The following is a 19,138-nucleotide window of genomic DNA, read 5'->3' as shown; positions in this document are numbered from 1 at the left end:
AATAATAATAGATAAATAAATTATAAATTGAAGAATAATAAAAAGAAAATAATAAAAAATTAAAAAAATAAAAAGATGATAAAAATAATAATTAAATATAATTTACAAAAATTAAAATTAATTAATTTGTTATTAACAAATTTGGGAACAAATATTAATTAAATAATAATTATTATTTGTATACGAAATAAATAATGAATTGAATAATTACAAACCAACTTTGAAAATTAATATTAATTTATATCAATTAAAAAGAAATTCCTCTTGATTGAACTATTAATTAAATTAATAAATAAAATATACAGTAATTAATAAATAATTAATTTTTCTACTCACCAGGCAGTGTGAGACCACAATTTAAAATATGCTCGGATATATCGTGAATGGTCCTGGGAGGTGAAACGTCTTCTATTTTCTTCTTTGTACCTGCAACAAAAAAATAGAGAACAAAATTAATCAAAAAGTATACAAAATGCTAACACATTCATTAACATCTCGTGTATTAGATTATATCAAAAGATTGGTACAATTAATCAAAAAAAAAATTTCAAAAAAAAAAAAATGAAACATTCATTAATATCTCGATTTAGTTTCACAGTAATAATTATTCTGTCAATTATCTGTCCATTCGGTTTATTGATACCTAAATTACTTTACGATATCATTAAACAATAATAAAATCAGTTCACATACCAATAACGAGCGAGTCAATTATTTTCAATCGTAAGTCATTCGACAACTGAACTATATATATATATATATATATTCTCTGGCACGCTATTAATAGTAATTGTAATTTTAATTAATATAGTGAATTTTTTTCTTTTCAATAAATTATTATTTTTAAATTATATTGAATTATTTATATTAACGGGACTGTTCTGTTAATATTTAAATAAATAAAAAATATTTATTTATAATACTTTTAATTATTTATATTTATAATTATTATTGTTTATAAATATTATTTACAATTTTATAAATAAATAAATAATTATAATTAATTATAATTATAATTATAATTATATTATAATTATAATTTTAATTATAATTATAATTAAATAAAATTATAATTATAATTAGGTATTAAATAATTAATTGATGTAACTGATTAAAAAATAAATAATATTGCTAATTATAATAATTTAATTTTTAATTATTTATTAACAATAATATTGTTCCTTGTGGAAAGAACATAATAATTGTTTATGATACAAAATAAACAATAGAGACTAGAATAAATAAAGGATTATAATAATTTATTAAAAAAAAATATTAAATCTAATTAATTATTAAATTTAAATTAAATTTATTTAAAAACTATTGTTTTTTGTTACAAGAAAATAATAATTGTTTATAATACCAAATAAACAATGATAATTAGAGAAAAATAAATAATTATAATAATTTAATTATTAATTAATTTATTTATTATTAATTAATTTATTTATTAATAATAATATTTTTTCTTGTTGGAAAAAAAAATTGTTTTCAACACCAAAATAAACAATAGAAATTAGAGCAAATAAAGAGAAAAAGAATAATTAAAAAACCATTTTGGCAATATGAAGCCCCACAAAATGAATCGATCAATCAAATCAATCAAATTACATTTCAATGTTTGTGAAACGTGTTATTTTTTTTACGTGTGGATTCAAGAGTAATCGGATCTGACTTGTATGTACGCAAAGGGTTCGGAGTGCAGAACAGCTGAATAAATTGTAGTTTGATTTCATCACAAGTATCGAATAACCGGATTGACAAGCGAGGCTTTGAGAATATATACTCGCAACTGTACTATTAATTTGATTGATGTATTAGTTTAATCTAATGGACGTGTGTATAACTAAAAACACTAGTTTTATGAAATGTGTTGAAATGCAATTAATTTAATTATTAAACTTGTTCTCCACAATTCCAGTTTATTTGTCGTTTCACACTAAAATTCACGCAGTCTACTGTTTTATACTGAAAGTGGAAGGAAAAAAAAAATAAGCTCTCAATATATTCGAGGAATCTTTTCGCTTTTATGCAATATTCTCTTATTGCATAATAAATATTATCATGTAATTAAATATTATTGATTAACAATTAATAATTGACTATTATAATAATTACTAACTTAATTTACTATAATTATAATAATAATTATAATTATAGATTATTAATAAAAAAAACAAAATTAAAATATTAATTTTTTTACTAATTTAGTTAATTAACAATTTTTTTCAACTAAATTAATAAAATAATTAATATTTTAATTTTGTTTTTTCTATTTAATTAAATTAAATACAATTAAATTAAATGTAATTAAACATAAATTTAAATAAGCAATATTCTAATTAAATAGTAACTTAGGAATTCATCTAGATAATCTGACCAATAAGTCAATAAATTATTATTTTAATTAATAATTTTGTCAATTAGTAGGTTTAATAATTTTGTTAATTAGTAGGTTTAAAAATTAATTTGGCTAATAAGTAACTTGAGAATTTAACTAACAAGAAACTTAATTATTTAATCAATTGGTAACTTAAGTAATTATTACTGTAAGTAAGAAACAACCTATTAATTTAATTAATAAGAAACTTAATAATTTAGTTAATTAGTAGTTTAATAATTCAACTAATAAGCAACTTTCTACTTCAACTAAAAAGAAACTTAAAAATTTAATTAGTAACTTAATGTAATTATTATTTTAACTAATAAACTAATAATTAACTAATAAATAAATCAATTTAACTAATCAGACATTTAGTAATTTAATTAATTAATAGTTTACTAATTAATAATTTTTATTTTTTCTTAAATAAATAAATAAATAAATAATTCGACTAACAAGTAACTTGATAAATATAACGAATGAGAAAATTAACTATTTTTATAATTATTAACCGAACTTATTAATAATTTAATTGATTAGTACAATATACCTAATTAATGATTAAACTAATTAGAAATTCAGCAAATTAATAATTTTCCTCACAACTAAATGGTAACCTAATTAATAATATAAAACTGATAAATATTAAATAAACAATAATTGAATTGGTGACTTAATTATTTAATAATAAATTTATTAGTTTTTCTTTTTTAATTTATCCATTATCTTCCAATAATAAAAAAAATTTCTTTTTAAATAAATTTATCCAATTTGATAATTTAATAAAAAAAATAAATAAAAACATAAGTTTTTCAATGATCGAACAAAACTAAAATCGCAAAATTAATAATTTAAAAATTTAGTAAAAAAGTGAATAATTTAATATTTTAAAATAAAATAAAAAAGTTAACATTCTAGGATAAAATTTTGTTTTAGACTCGAGATGTGGATTTTTAAAAATAGTTTTTTTGACTTTCTAGTAAAGAAATGACAGAGAATTTCTAATTAGAAGAAAGTGGAGAGAATTTCTAACAATAATTCAAAAAATTTCCAGAAATAAAATATAAAAACAAAGGTTTGACATTTTATAAAAACTAGAAATTTTATGTGCATAAAATGTAAATTGAGAAATTTCGCAAAGGAATTTGGTCAAATTTTTTTATTTTTTCTTGTCGCGTTGCATTTTTTTGTTCTTATCTATTTTATATATTTTCGTCCTTTTTTGTATTTCTATTCTTTCTATTTATTTTTATACTTTTCGTTTATTTTTTAATTTTTAATTTTTATTCTTTTTTATTTTTTCCAGTTTTTATTTTTCTAATTTTTATATTTTATTCTTCTTGTTTATTTTTTTTATTTTTTATTTTTATACCTACTGTTTGTTTATTTTTCTCATTTTTTATTTTTATCCATTTTGTATATTTTTTCATTTCTTAATTTTGTACTTTTTCTTTATTATTCTCATTTTTTATTATAAAAATTTTTTTATTCTACAATTTTTTTATTACAACAATTTATTATTATACAATTTTTTTATTACAAACATTTTTTATTATACAATTTTTTTATTACAAAAGTTTTTTATTATACAATTTTTTTATTACAATAATTTTATAAAAAATAAAAATTATAAATATAAACAAACAAAACAAAAATGTTTTGTTTCCTTATGTTTCTAATTTTTATTTTTTGTTCATTTTTCGAATTTTTTTATTTTTATCCATTTTGTTTATTTTTTTATTTCTTAATTTTGTACCTTTTGTTTATTATTCTCATTTTTTATTATAAAAAGTTTTTTATTATAAAATTTGCATAAAAAATAAAAATTAGAAACATAAACAAACAAAACAAAAATGTTTTGTTTGTTTATGTTTCTAATTTTTATTTTTTGTTCATTTTTCGAATTTTTTGATTTTTATCCATTTTGTTTATTTTTTTATTTCTTAATTTTGTACCTTTTGTTTATTATTCTCATTTTTTATTATAAAAATTTTTTTATTATAAAATTTGCATAAAAAATAAAAATTAGAAACATAAACAAACAAAACAAAATTTTTTGTTTGTTTATGTTTCTAATTTTTATTTGTTTGTTCATTTTTCGAATTTTTTATTTTTAACCACTTTGTATATTTTATTTCTTAATTTTGTACTTTTTGTTTATTATTTTCATTTTTTATTATAACAATTTTTTTATTATAAAATTTTTTTATTATACAAATTTTTTTATTTGAAAATTTTTTTATCATAAAAATTTTTTTATTATAAAAATGTTATAAAAAATAAAAATTAGGAACATAAACAAAGGAAATATTTTTATTTTTATTGTTTATGTTCCTAATTTTTATTTTTTTGTTCATTTTTCGAATTTTTTATTTTTATTCTTCTGCTTTATTTTTTTTCAATTTTATTCTTTCTATTTATTTTATTTTCTTCTTTATTATTCTTAATAAAAGAATTTTTCTTTTTCTTCCTTTTTATTCATATTTCTTTGAATTTTTTTCGAAAAATTAAAGTGATTTGTATGTCTGTACGTGTAAAAGTTTAGTATGGACAACTTGTTGGACAAAATAAGAATAATGCGTTCATTTAAAGTGAGAGCACGTCCATATACACTATACACCTGAGAATTGGTAAAAGGCCAATTTTATTACCCATTTCATACGCATATATACCTAACGAAAAAGTCAGTAAAAATTTTTAAGGCTATTAAATTATCCACTTGCCAACAGAGAGTATATATTCGTATCGCCAAACTAAAAATCATTTCCAAATAAAGAAGATGCACTTGACACGCTCGCAAAACGGTTATAAGCAATAATGCTTTCTTTTACGTGGAAATTACTCATCGTGCGCTATTCTTTAACGTGTACTTAACGTTTTTTTTCCACTTTTTTTTTGCTTTCTATACAACAGCATCAATGATCCAAATTCAAGACAAACATTAACCTCAATAATCAATGAAGATAATGCCAATTTAAGCTAATAGACTCAGTTTTTCTCTTACGAGCATCGCAGTGTTGAGAAGAAATGAATTTTATTTGCGTGAAATATTTTTATGCTAAAAATATCCACTTTTTTCCATTTAATCAATCAATTTATTTTAATTAATCAATTGAATTGTAAATTAATTATTTAACGTTTATTTAATTTAATGGGAAGTAACTTTTTTATTTAATTACTTTCAATTTTTTTTTATCGCCTTTGCTAGGAAAATTTATTTTCGAATTATTATTATTATTTTCGAATCAAAAGCAAAACTAAAGAATTGAGAAAATAAAAATTTTTTTTTTTTTTTAATTTTAGATATTTTGAGAATTTATTTTTTTTTTGCAATGAGAGAAATTAGTGGGGAAATAATTGCGTAGAGAATTATTTTCTGAGTATTTTCTAAAGTGGTTTTGAAAAAAAGAAATTTTCGCAAAGTGACATTGTGCGACATTTTATCCTTGAAGAAACGGCGGAACTGAGAGGGAAAATTATATACATTATTGTGGCACGCATCGTTGATAACAATGATGTTAGCAACAACAACAAAAAAAAGAAAGAAAAAGAAGAGGTCTACCTTGACATGAATGAATCTTTGAACCGTCTTGATTTATGTTAATTATTAATTATTATTTTTCTTTTTATACTTTGTCGTTTTAATAGACCCTTGAAAGAAAGAGAGAAAGAAGGAAAGAAAAAATTAGAAAATGAATAGAAACACGCAAAGCAACAAAATTAAGTTATGAAATTTAATATAAGAAAATAGATACGAGGGAAAAAAAAATTTAATTTGATAAAATAAGTACAGAAAAATTGTTATTTTTCTGCACTTATTTTATCAAATTAAATTTTTTTATTTGCATTTTTTTTAATTAATTAATTTTAAATTTAAAAAAAAAATTTTTAAGTAACACAACAAAAATAACACAACAAAATTAACACAACAAAATTAACAGAAAAAATTAGCATAAAAATTAACACAACAAAATTAAAATCACGCAATTAAAGAAATAAAATTAATAGAATAAAATTAGAACAAAATTGTCGCAACAAAAATAACAAAATAAAATTAACATAACAAAATTAACAAAAAAAAAAATTAGAAAACAAAATTAGCATAAACAAAACAGAATAAAATTAGCATAATGAAATTAGCAAAAAAATTTAAATTAACAGAATAAAATTAGCGCAATGAAGTTAGCCCCAAAACATTAACGCAACAAAATTATCAGAATAAAATTAGCATAACAAAATTAACAGAATACAATTAGCTCAACGGAATTAACGCAATAAAATTAGAACAAAATTGGCGCAATAAAATTAATACAAAAAATTAACAGAATAACATTAAAAAACAAAATTAACAGAATTAAATTGAAATACAAAATTAGCACAACGAAATTAACCCAAAAAACTTAATTCAACAAAATTAGCGAAATAAAAATTAATACAACAAAATTGGCACAACGGAATTAACCCCAAAAAAGCAACAAATTTAACGAAACAAAATTAATACAACAAAATTAACAGAATAAAATTAGCTCAACAGAATTAGCGCAATAAAATTAGAACAAATTTGGCACAACAAAATTAACAAAAAAAATTAACAGAACAAAATTAAAAAACAAAATTAACAGAATGAAATTGAAAAACAAAATTAACACAACGAAATTAACCCAAAAAAAAATTCCAACAAAGTTAGCGAAACAAAATTAACACAACAAAATTAACAAAATAAAATTAACATAACAAAATTAACAGAATAAAATTAGCTAAATGCAATTAGCGCAATAGAATTAGAACAAAATTGTCGCAATAAAATTAACAAAACAAAATTAAAAAACAAAATTAATAGAATAAAATTAAAAAACAAAGTTAGCACAACGAAATTAACCCAAGAAACTTAATTCAACAAAATTAGCGAAATAAAATTAATACAACAAAATTGGCACAACGGAATTAACCCCAAAAAAGCAACAAATTTAACGAAACAAAATTAATACAACAAAATTAACAGAATAAAATTAGCTCAACAGAATTAGCGCAATAAAATTAGAACAAATTTGGCACAACAAAATTAACAAAAAAAATTAACAGAACAAAATTAAAAAACAAAATTAACAGAATGAAATTGAAAAACAAAATTAACACAACGAAATTAACCCAAAAAAAAAATTCCAACAAAGTTAGCGAAACAAAATTAACAGAATAAAATTAGCTCAATGGAATTAGCGCAATAAAATTAGAACAAAATTGTCGCAACAAAATTAACAAAAAAAATTAAAAAACAAAATTAATAGAATAAAATTGAAAAACAAAATTAGCACAACAAAATTAACACAAAAAAATGAGTGCAACAAAACTAACGTTAAAAAATTTTAATTATTTGAAAAAAATTAAAGATTCATTTTCTTCTCTGAACCTTAATATCTATATTAAAAAATCAAAATTTGTAAATTTTTTGTTCCAGCTCTCACAAAAAAAAAAAAAAATTGTGAATTTGCGCGAGGAAGATTCACCTGTACGAAATATCTTTCTCATTTTATCACCGCACCTCACTCTCTGCATTCTTCAGCAGTAAATGCAAATTTCGTCGTTCAAAAACGAAAACAAGCAACAAAAAAAGAAAAAAAGGAAAATACAGTTTACTAGGAAGGTGAGAAAAAAAATCAAAATACCAAAGATGCCGCCTAAGTTATTTTTCTTTGTCTCTAACATCCCTTGTTTCCTTTATCTTCCTCCCTTGATTTACATGACAAAATAGCCATGAATGGTAGTTATAAATAAAAAATAATCTTGTTTTCCTTTTTATTACACTTGGCCCGCATTTTTTTATATATATAAAAAAAGTAACGAATCGTTCTTGTTGGAAAAAATTAAAGCCAAATGCGACTGAGGTCTAGGTGGGAGAGAAGAAGAAAAAGAAGAAGAACGGGGAAGAGTTAAAACGAACGAATAAATAGTGGGAAAAAATAGAAGAAATAGAAGAAAAAAATAGAGGAAAAAAGTGGAAGACAAAATAGAAGAAATAGTAGAAGAAATAGAAAAAGAAAAAATAGAAGACAGAAAAAGGAAAAATAGAGGAAAATGGAAGAAATAGTAGAAGAAAAAATAAAAGGCGAGAAAATAGAGAAACAAAAATAGAAGAAATAAAAGAAGAAAAATAAAGGAAGAAGAAATAAAAGAAAAAAATAGTAGAAGACAAAATAGAAGAAAAAATAGAGAAAGAAAAATAGAAGGTAGAACAAGAAAAATTAGAGAAAGAAAAAAAGAAGATAGAAGAAGAAAAAGTAGAGACGAACAAATAAATAAAGAAAAATAGAAGAAATAAAAGAAGTAAAATAAAGGAAGAAGAAATAAAAGAAAAAAAATAGAAGACAAAATAGAAGAAGTAAAAGGAAAAAAATAGTAGAAGACAAAATAGAAAAAAAGACGAAAAAATAGAGAAAGAAAAATAAAAGAAATAAAAGAAGAAAAATAGAGGAAGAAGAAATAAAAGAAGAAAAATAGAGGAAGAAGAAATAAAAGAAAAAAAATAGTAGAAGACAAAATAGAAGAAAAAATAGAGAAAGAAAAATAGAAAATAGAAAATAGAAAAAAAGAGACGAAAAAATAAATAAAGAAAAATAGAAGAAGTAAAAAGTGAAAAAATAGTAGAAGACAAAACAGAAAAAAGACGAAAAAATAGAGGAAGAAAAATAGAAGAAATAGCAGAAGAAAAAATAAAAGGCGAGAAAATAGAGAAAGAAAAGTAGAAGAAATAAAAAAAGAAAAAATGGTAGAAGACAAAATACAAAAAAAGACGAAAAAATAGAGGAAGAAAAATAGAAGAAATAGTAGAAGAAAAAAAAAAAAAAGAATAATAATAATAATAATTATTATTATTATTATTATTATTATTTTTTTTTTTTTTTTTTTTTTTTTTTTTAGTAGACAAGAAGAAAAAATAAGAGACGAAAAAAAATGAAGAAAAATAGAAAAAAATTTGAAGAAATAAAAGAAGAAATAGAGGAAGAAATAGAATTGAAAATAGAGGAAAAAATTGAAGAATAAAAAATAGAAGAAAAAGAAAATGGAAGTAGGAGCAGTTTTAGTAGAAGAAGGTGAGAAGAAAGGGTCAGAAGGTGAATTTAGAAAAGCCATATCGGCCCTTGGTCTACGATCGAAGGGGCTCCCTGAACTTCTCTCACCGGAAGAATGCGCCACGACTGTTAGACACATTTACGCACAAAGTGCATTTGCATGCCTCTCAAGAATATATAATTATCCTCACTTATTGCGCTTTCTTGTTATTTATTTGCTTAGATTCACATATAAGCTAAAGATTTTCTCAGATTCAGTCTTTTTTATGACCGATAAACGGTGCTATTTATGTCCATATATATCGGACTTTCCATAGAATTTGCCTTCAAGCCTAAAGAGGGAACACATTTTAACGAATGTCGTAGCTGCAAAAAAAAAAAAAAAAAAAAACAGAAAAAAAATCTATTTCATAATAAATATCGTTCCATTATTGGTGAATTTTTTAAAGCCTGCTCTTAAACATTCAGAATTTATTTTCATAAAATACGAACAATTTTCAGTTTTTTTACGAATACAATTTTTAAATATTATAAGGACTACATATTATTATTTATTTATAATTAGGACTATTTCATTATTATTCTTAACTTCAAAAAATTTTTTCTTAAAATAGAAAAAAATTCTTAAAGTAAAAATATAATTTTCCTGAATTTAGAATATTATTTTTGAGTTAAGAATATTTATTTCTAAACAAAGAAAATTATTTCTAGAACAAAAAATAATTTTTTTTCAATTTAGAATATTCGCAAAATAAATAATACTGCCCAAAAGTTAAAATATTTTTCCCAAAATTAGAAATTCAGAATATTTTTTTTTAAATTCAATTAGAAAATAAATAAAAAATTGAAGAACAAAAAGAATTCTTTCACAAAAATTCGTAACTGTACGCGGGTTCTTAAAAAAAATTTATCTTTCATCGTTTGCAAAAAAAAAAAAAATAAAATAAATCTCCCAACTTTATCTCATTTTATAGTCCGCGTCCTTAAAATTGACCAAAAGAATTATTTCCACATACGAAAATATATACAATAAAATTGTCGCGTCATAAAATGCGTTGCATTGTATTTAAAAAAAAATAAAGAAAAAAAAATATTATTTTCAAATTATATAACATTTTTTCTTGACGAAATCGCCTATATATTATTGTGCCGTAACATTTTCAACCAGAACGTATATATTTAAATAAAAAGAAGAAGAAAAATAAGCGAAACGAATGCTGACAAGCTAACAATAAAATAAGACAGAAAATTGAAACCTCGACCTTATGTATATTTCATTTTGTTTAAGTATCACTTCAATATTTTTTTAAATAACAATAAGGAATTTGTCATAAAATAATAATAAAATCCCTCCAATGTCTCTAAAATTAAATTAATTATTTGTTGTTGATATTTATAAATAAAATTATTCAAAACATTAATCATTTTATTTTATTCAATTCTGTTATCAGAAAAATCTACGAGAATGAAATTATTTAAATATAAAAATTAATAATTTATTGAATAATTAAATAGTTCTTAATTTTCAATTTTTAAAAGAACTTTATCAACTTTATTTTTTTAGATAATTGAATTTTTACGAAGAATTGCATTAAAATTTTTGATAATAATTAAATTCATTCAAGAAATGTAATTTAACATGAATTGAAAATAATTATTACACTTTCAGAAACAAATTACATCAACAAATTACAACAAATTACAAATTAAATTTTTTTTAAATTATTTAATTTTTTCGAAGTATTTTATTAAAATTTTTAAGAATAATTGCGTTTTTAGCGGAATGAATTTAAAATTATATTAATAATAATTTAAATCCTGCTATGAGTTTTATTATTTCGGAAAATAATTGAATTCTTGTCACTGAACTTTAATAAAATTTTTTAAATAATTGTATTCTTGAGAAGAATTTTAAAAAAATCTTTTTAAAGAAATGATTTATTTCAAAAAACTTTATGAAAATTGTGTTTTAAATAATTGAATTTCTTTGAAAATTGTATATTAGTTATGAAAATAAATGAATTCTTTCAAAAAATTTTATTAAAATTATATTAAAAACAATTCAATTATTATAAACAATTTTATTAAAATTTTTTTAAATAATTGAATTCTTTCAAAGAATTTTATTCAAACTTTTAAAAATAATTGAATTTTCAAAAAAAAAATATATTTCTTTTAAAAATAATTAAATTCTTCTGATGAATATTGTTATTTATGAAAATATTTGAATTTTGCAAAGAATTTTATTAAAATGCCTTAAAATAATTGAATTTTCGGGAATAATTTTATTATTTACCGACGTAATTGAATTCTTTCGAAGAATTATTTATGTAAATAATTAAATTCTTGGGAAGAATTTTTTTTTAAATCTAAATGAATAATTGAATTATTTAAAAAAAATTTAATTAAAATTGTATTTAAAATAATTGATTTCTTTCGAACAATTTTATTTAAATATTTAAAAATAATTGAATTCCTGTGAAAAATTCTAATACTTTTGTAAACAATTAAATTCTTCCAAAGAATTAAAAAAAAACATTTTTTTAAATAATTGATTTTTTAGAGGAATTGAAATTAAATTTTTAAGAATAATTACATTTTTTTGAGCAATTCTTGTAAGATTAGGTATATTAAAAATAATTGAAATCCTGCGATGAATTTTATTATTTATGAAAATAATTGAATAGTTGCAGAGAATTTTTATTTATTTATTTATTTTGATTCATAACGGGATTTTATTAAAATTATCAAAAAAAATTGAATTCCTGAAAAGAATTTTATTAATTAAAAAAAAAATTTAATTCTTGGAAAGTTTTTTAATTTTTTTTTAATTAATTAAATTTTTGGGAAGAATTTTTTAAAAACTTCTGAAAATAATTAAATTCTTGCAACGATTATTATAAAAATTGGTTAAAAATAATTGAATTTCTCAGAAGAATTCTATTATTTATGAAAATAATTGAATTTTGGCAAAGAATTTTATTAAATTTTGTAAAAAAAATAATTGAATTCTTGGGAATTTTATTAATTTTTCTTTAATAATTGAATTCTTGGGAAGAATTTCATTATTTTTAAAAATAATTGAATTCATGGGAAATTTTTTAATTTTTTTTAAATTATTGAATTCTTGGGAAGAATTTTATAAAAATTTGTGAAAATAATTGAATTCTTGCAACGATTATTATAAAAATTGTTTAAAAATAATTGAATTTCTGAGAAGAATTTTATTATTTATGAAAATAATTGAATTTTTGCAAAAAATTTTATTAAATTTTGTAAAAAAAATAATTGAATTCTTGGGAAGAATTTTATTATTTTTAAAAATAATTGAATTTTTGGGAAGTTTATTAATATTTTTTTCCAATAATTGAATTCTTGGGAAGAATTTTATAAAAATTTCCGAAAATAATTGAATTTCTGAGAATAATTTTATTATCCGTGAAAATAATTGAATTTTTCCGAAGAATTTCATGAAAATTATTGAAAATAATTAAATTTTTTCAAAGAAACTATAATTAAAAATGAAATTGAAAATAATGATTAAATTCTAATAAACAAATTATATTAAAATCATTTTAAATAATTGCATTTTTCGCGGAATTCTTTTAAAATTGTATTAAAAATAATTGAAATCCTGCGATGAGTTTTAATATTTATAAAAATAATTGAAAAACCTATGGCAATTTTTTTATTCATAAAAATAATTGAATTCTTGCGAAGAATTTTATAAAAAATTTTTTTTTTTAATTATTCAATTCTTTTGGAAAATTTTTTATTAAAATAGTAAATAGTAAAAATTATTGAATTTCAAAAAATTTGTGAAAATAATTGAATCGTTTTAAAGAATTTTATTAAAATTTTTTGAATTTTTTCCAATAACTTCATTATAATTTTTTAAAATAATTTTTTATTTCAACTGTTAAAAAATTTAAAGTATTATAAATAACAAATAAAAATAATAAATAAAAATATAATAATAAAATAATAATAAGTTACAATAATAAAAAATTAATAATAAATAATAATAAAATGTAACAAATAAAAAAAAATATACAATTAGTAACAAATAGTAAAAAAGTAGTAAATAGTAGATTTTAGTAGATGAGTACGAGGCCTGCTATTATTATTTTCATTATTATTGTTATTATTGTTATTACTTTTGTTATTCTTATTTTTATTATTTTTGTTATTATTATTATTATTATTATTATTATTATTATTATTATTATTATTATTATTATTATTTTTAATTTTTTTGTTTTTGGTTTTGGTTTTTTTTTATTATTAAAAAAAATGATTTTACACGAAGGTGTAAAAAGCAGTGCAAGTATGTATATTATTCGTGTTTGTGTATCATTTTATGAATGGTAGTTTGTTACTTTTATGAGCATCGGGCAGCAGTTACGCAAAAACGTACAAGCGATTTCTTGTTAAAGAGAAACGTTAATGCCGCCTCCGTGGCCATTTGCAAAAACTCGTGGGCGTTAATAATTGAAAATTGTTTTACGAGTCCCATATGAACTCAAAAGCATTTCTTTTTCGGCGCGCAAAACTTGAGAGTTTTTTTTTTCTTTTTTAAAAAGGCAATATAAAGAAATGAACTCAAGAATGTATATATGCACTTGAAGAAGCACCTCATATATCACCTTATCCCTCGACTTGTTCAATGTTAACTTATACACTTCTTCGTATTTCACTTTGTAACTTTGTTACAAGAATTTTAATTTTTAATATCTCACTTTTATTGTAAAATATTAAATAAATTTTTAATACCCAAAAAATATTTATTTTTTTGAAATAAAAAATTTATTTTTATTATAAAACATGAAGATATTTATTACTCCGAGTCTTCGACTCGGAGTGATTGATATCTTTATGTTTTATAATAATAAAAATAATTAAAGATGATCGAGTGATAATTATTATCAATTATTATCAAATTAAAAAAAAAATTATTATTTTATATTTATTTCTATTTTTTAGTAAAATTATTAAAGTAAGTTATTGAAAAAATAATGGAATTAATAGAAAATAAAGTCTTCGAAAATTAAATTTAATTAAATTTCTGTAATAAAAAAATAAAAATAGATTTTCTTTTCTCGAAGGAAAAAAAAAAATTTTCCTCTAAAAAAAAAAGAAAAAAACTCAGTTTTCAATTCTTCCATATCATTCAAAGCAAAAACAAAGATTAATGAATTTCAGTCACTGAAAAAAAAGAAAAAAAAATTAATGATTATAATACATTTAAATTTATTATGCACGATGTGAGAAGTCAATTAGAAGTTAATGACCTTTCGCCAACTGTGACAGGGAGAATATTACGCAAGATTATAACGACGAACTAATGCATCGTCGTCAATTATGATGCATATATCTACATAATGTAGTTATGGGAATTCTCGCAGTTTCATTATTATTATTATTATTATTCACGACTACAATGAAAAAATATGAAAACAAAAAAAAAAAGAGAACAGACTATACACTTTATTATAATTTATAACAAAGAAGAAGAAAAAGAATAAGAAGAAGAAAGGATTGCATGAGAGATAAAAGAAAGAGAAATAAATGAAGAAAAAAAATGAAGACAGAATTCGATCAACACTTATCACTCGAGCGTTATACGGTTACTAGGAAACAATTAATCATTTTGATTATTTGCAATTAACAAATGCGAATTGCAAAATTCATTCATTAGAGAAAAAAAGGAGAATTTTTTTTTTCAAGTGATCTACTTACGATGTGCACTCTGTCAATTATTATTATTTTATCGATTTTGTCCTGATTTATGGGCGTAAAATAAATTAAGACGAAATAAATTCCAAAAATATATATATGTATTCACTATTTTTTTGATTTTTATTCTTACTATTCTTCCATTGTTTTAATTATTATTATTATTTGTTATTATTTATTATTAAAATAATAATTATTATTATTTGTTATTATTTATTATTAAAATAATTAATTAATTATTATTAAAAATACTACAATAATTATTATATAAAATTAAAATTATTATTTGTTAATTTGTTAATTATTTGTTAAATAACGTCTCGGACGTTAAAGATTATTTAACTAATTATTATTTGTTAATTATTATTAAAATTACTACAACAATTATTATATAAAATAAAATAGATTCTTACTCTAATTATTGAATTCTTTTATTAAATTTTGTTACTATCATTTTTTAAATAAATGTTTATTAGTTTATTCACTTTATAATTGTAATATTAACGAATTAAAAATTAAAATCATATTTTTCTTAATTTTTATTATTTCTGTATTTTATTACTTTACTAATCTTTGTGATTTTTGTTATTTTTACTAATTTTTATTGTTGGTAATAATAAAAATAATAAAATAGTCAAAAAATAGTAACAAAAGTTCGTAATTTTAGCGAAATTACAAACAATTGCAGAAATTCAATTATTTTCAAAAGTAATACAATTCTTCTCAGGAATTCAATTATGTTCAAAAATTAAAGAAAAATTCTTCTCGAAATTTCAATTATCTTCAGAAATAAATAAATTCTTCTCCGAAATTAAATTATTTTCAAAAAATTTTAATAAAATTCTTCGCGAAATTTCAATTATCTTCAAAAATTTTCCTTATTTCAATGATTTTTTAATATCTACTATTTTAATAAAATTTTCCAAATAATTTAATTATTTAAAATCATTTTTAATAAAATTCTAGGAAAACATTTAATTATTTTGCTAAAATTATTTACAAATTTTTTATAAATTTCTTCGCAATCAGTCAATTATTTTCGCAAATAATAAAATTTTTACAGGAATTCAATTATTTTCATAAATAATAAAATTATTTTTAGAAATTCAATTATTTTCATAAATAATGAAACTCATTGCAAAATTTTAATTATTTTTAATACAATAATTTTAATTGAATAATTTGAAAAAATTCTTAAAAATGTTATTTAAAATTCGTCAAAAGAATTAATTTATTTAAAAATTTATAGATAAAATTCTTTGAGAATTCAATTCTAAGAATCATGCAATTATTTCAATATTTTTTTTTGTATTTAAATAATTGAATTCTAGTAAAATTTTCTCATAAACAATACTTTAAAAATGAATTTCAGTTCAAATTTTAGATTATAATCGAATTTTCAAAGCATTAGTTCGTAAATTTTTAGAAATAATTGAATTTTAAAAAGGTTTCAGATTAAAATCTTTGAAAATTATGAAAAATTTTGGAAAAATGTAATTATCTTCACGAATAATAAAATTATTCGCAGGAATTCAATTAATTTTAGAAATTTTTATAAAATTCTTCGCAAAAATTCAATTATTTTTAAAAATAATAAAATTCTTCTCAGAAATTCAATTACTTTTAAAAATAATAAAATTCTTCTCAGAAATTCAATTATTTTTTACAAAATTTAATAAAATTCTTTGCTAAAATTCAATTATTTTCATAAATAATAAAATTCTTCTGAGAAATTCAATTATTTTTAACAATTTTTATAATAATCGTTGCAAGAATGCAATTATTCTTATAAATAATAAAATTCTTCTCAGGAATTCAATTATTTTTTTAAATTTCAATAATAATCGTTGCAAGAATTCAATTATTTTTATAAATATTAAAACTCATCGCAGGATTTCAATTATTTGAAACAGAATTTTCCTAATATTTTTCAAAAAAAATTAATTATTTAAATAGATTTTTATAAAATTCTTCGCAGAGAATTCAATTATTATTATAAATAATAAAATTTTTTTCAGGAATTCAATTATTTTTAAAAATATTAAAATTCATTGCCGAAATTTAATTTTTTTTAAATGCAATTTGAATCGAGCTCCTCGAAAAATGTTATTATTCTTAAAAATTTTATTAAAATTCATCAAAAGAATTCAATTATTTAAAAATTTATTGATAAAATTCTTTATGAGATTCAATTATTTAAGAAACATTCCATGATTCAATAAATTGTTATTTTTGTATTTAAATTTTCAAATTCTTGTAGAATTTTCTAATAAAAATTGATTTGGAAATGGATTTCAGTTAAAATTTTAGATTATAATTGAAATAAAAAGCTTTAGTGCGTCAATTTTTAGAAATAATTGAATTTTGAAAAGGTTTCAAATTACAATCTTCAAAAATCTGAATGTTTTTATATTTTTTACTAAAAATTCTGTGGAATTAATTTTTTGAGAAAGTTTAATTCTGCATTTTGTTTGAAATTATTTGGTTTTTCTTTTTTTTTATATTTAATTATTAATTGAAAAATTTACGAATAATTGAAATTTTGTAAAATGGAATTGTAAACAAATGAATTTCAAAATTCTCAAAGAACTTTTGTAAAAATTATTAAAAATAATGCATTTATAGAATTTTATTTGAAAAGATGAGGAAAAAATTTAATTTTGGAAAAGTTACAAATTGTTGTAGAAATTCAATTATTTTCAAGAGTAATAATATTCTTCGTAAAAATTAAATATTGTTCAAAAATAATAAAATTCTTCTTAGGGATTTCAATTATTTTCACAAATAATAAAACTCATCGCAGAATTTCAATTATTTTAAATGTTTTAATCAAATTTCTCGAAAAATGTAATTATTCTTTAAAATTTTTAAATTCGAAAAAAGAATTCAGTTCTTTAAAAATTTGTTTACACTTTACGATTATTATATTAAAAAAGTAATTTAAAATTCAAAAAATTAATTTACCTAATAAAAGGTAATTGATAAAAAATAATTATTAAAAAAAAAGGAAGATTATCTTTAAAGAATGAAGTCATAATTACTTTCCTCTACTATGCACCACGGTAGGTTTACTTTACAAGATACACAAGACATTAACTCGCCTAAACTTCCATTACAACAATATAAGCGATCGAGTAAATTGATAATTAATTCCTAAAACACGACAAGCATTGTTAATTAAGTGACTACCATAAACTAATGTCAAAAACACGCTTGAAATTTACTCTTTGACATTTGAAGGCGCATTTGAAGGTGAAGATCGTGAAAATCGAAAGTAAAATTTGTGATGATAATAATAATAATAATAATAATAATAATAATAATAATAATAATAATAATAATAATAATAATAATACAAAACCGTTTTCTATATTATACATACACATGTTTATACATGTAATGACCTGTGTGGTGTATAATAAGCTTTAGGCAATTTTGTCTATCGTAAATCTAGGCGTTTAGTATATTTATACAATATGGGATATATAATAATTTAATAAGGAAATCGATGCGTATCGCAAGATTAATGTGATAATTGCTGTGAATATATCATTAGCGTGAAAAGATCGCTTACTTTGATATCAAAACATATTTACTTCGGACAAAATACTATTTGTGTATTTCTCCACATGTGTTCGTGTGTTGAATAGTCGACGGCGTTTTGAACATTTAGAAAACAATTTCCTCCAGGCGTATAAATGTATAAAAATAATTTTCATATTATACCTAAATCACTAATGTATCGACGTAAATTTTTACAAATTCAAAAAAAATGACAAATTTTTTCTTGAGTGAAACTTTGTAATTTTTTTTAATAATTAGAAAATTCGGAATTTTTTAGAATTTCCGGCCTTGCACTCATCTATACTAAAACCTACTATTTACTACTTTTTTCTACGATTTGCTACTATTTGAATACTTTTTTTATTTGTTACACTAAAAGCTACTTTTT

General features: G+C 19.7%; 1 protein-coding gene across 1 annotated transcript in view; it reads right to left on the bottom strand.

The window, feature by feature from the left end:
* Window positions 1-19,138, bottom strand: part of LOC122507149 — a 614,585-nt gene that overhangs the window by 197,061 nt on the left and 398,386 nt on the right. Inside the window, exon 6 of the mRNA XM_043619714.1 lies at window positions 337-426. Within this exon, the coding sequence (XP_043475649.1) occupies window positions 337-426 (90 nt within the window). The remainder of the gene's footprint in view (window positions 1-336; window positions 427-19,138) is intronic.

Source organism: Leptopilina heterotoma, unplaced genomic scaffold (assembly GCF_015476425.1).
Source record: "Leptopilina heterotoma isolate Lh14 unplaced genomic scaffold, ASM1547642v1 Lhet_45, whole genome shotgun sequence".
NCBI lineage: Eukaryota > Metazoa > Arthropoda > Insecta > Hymenoptera > Figitidae > Leptopilina > Leptopilina heterotoma.
The sequence above is the reverse complement of the archived record's forward strand: the minus strand, read 5'-3'. Positions and strand labels throughout refer to the sequence as shown.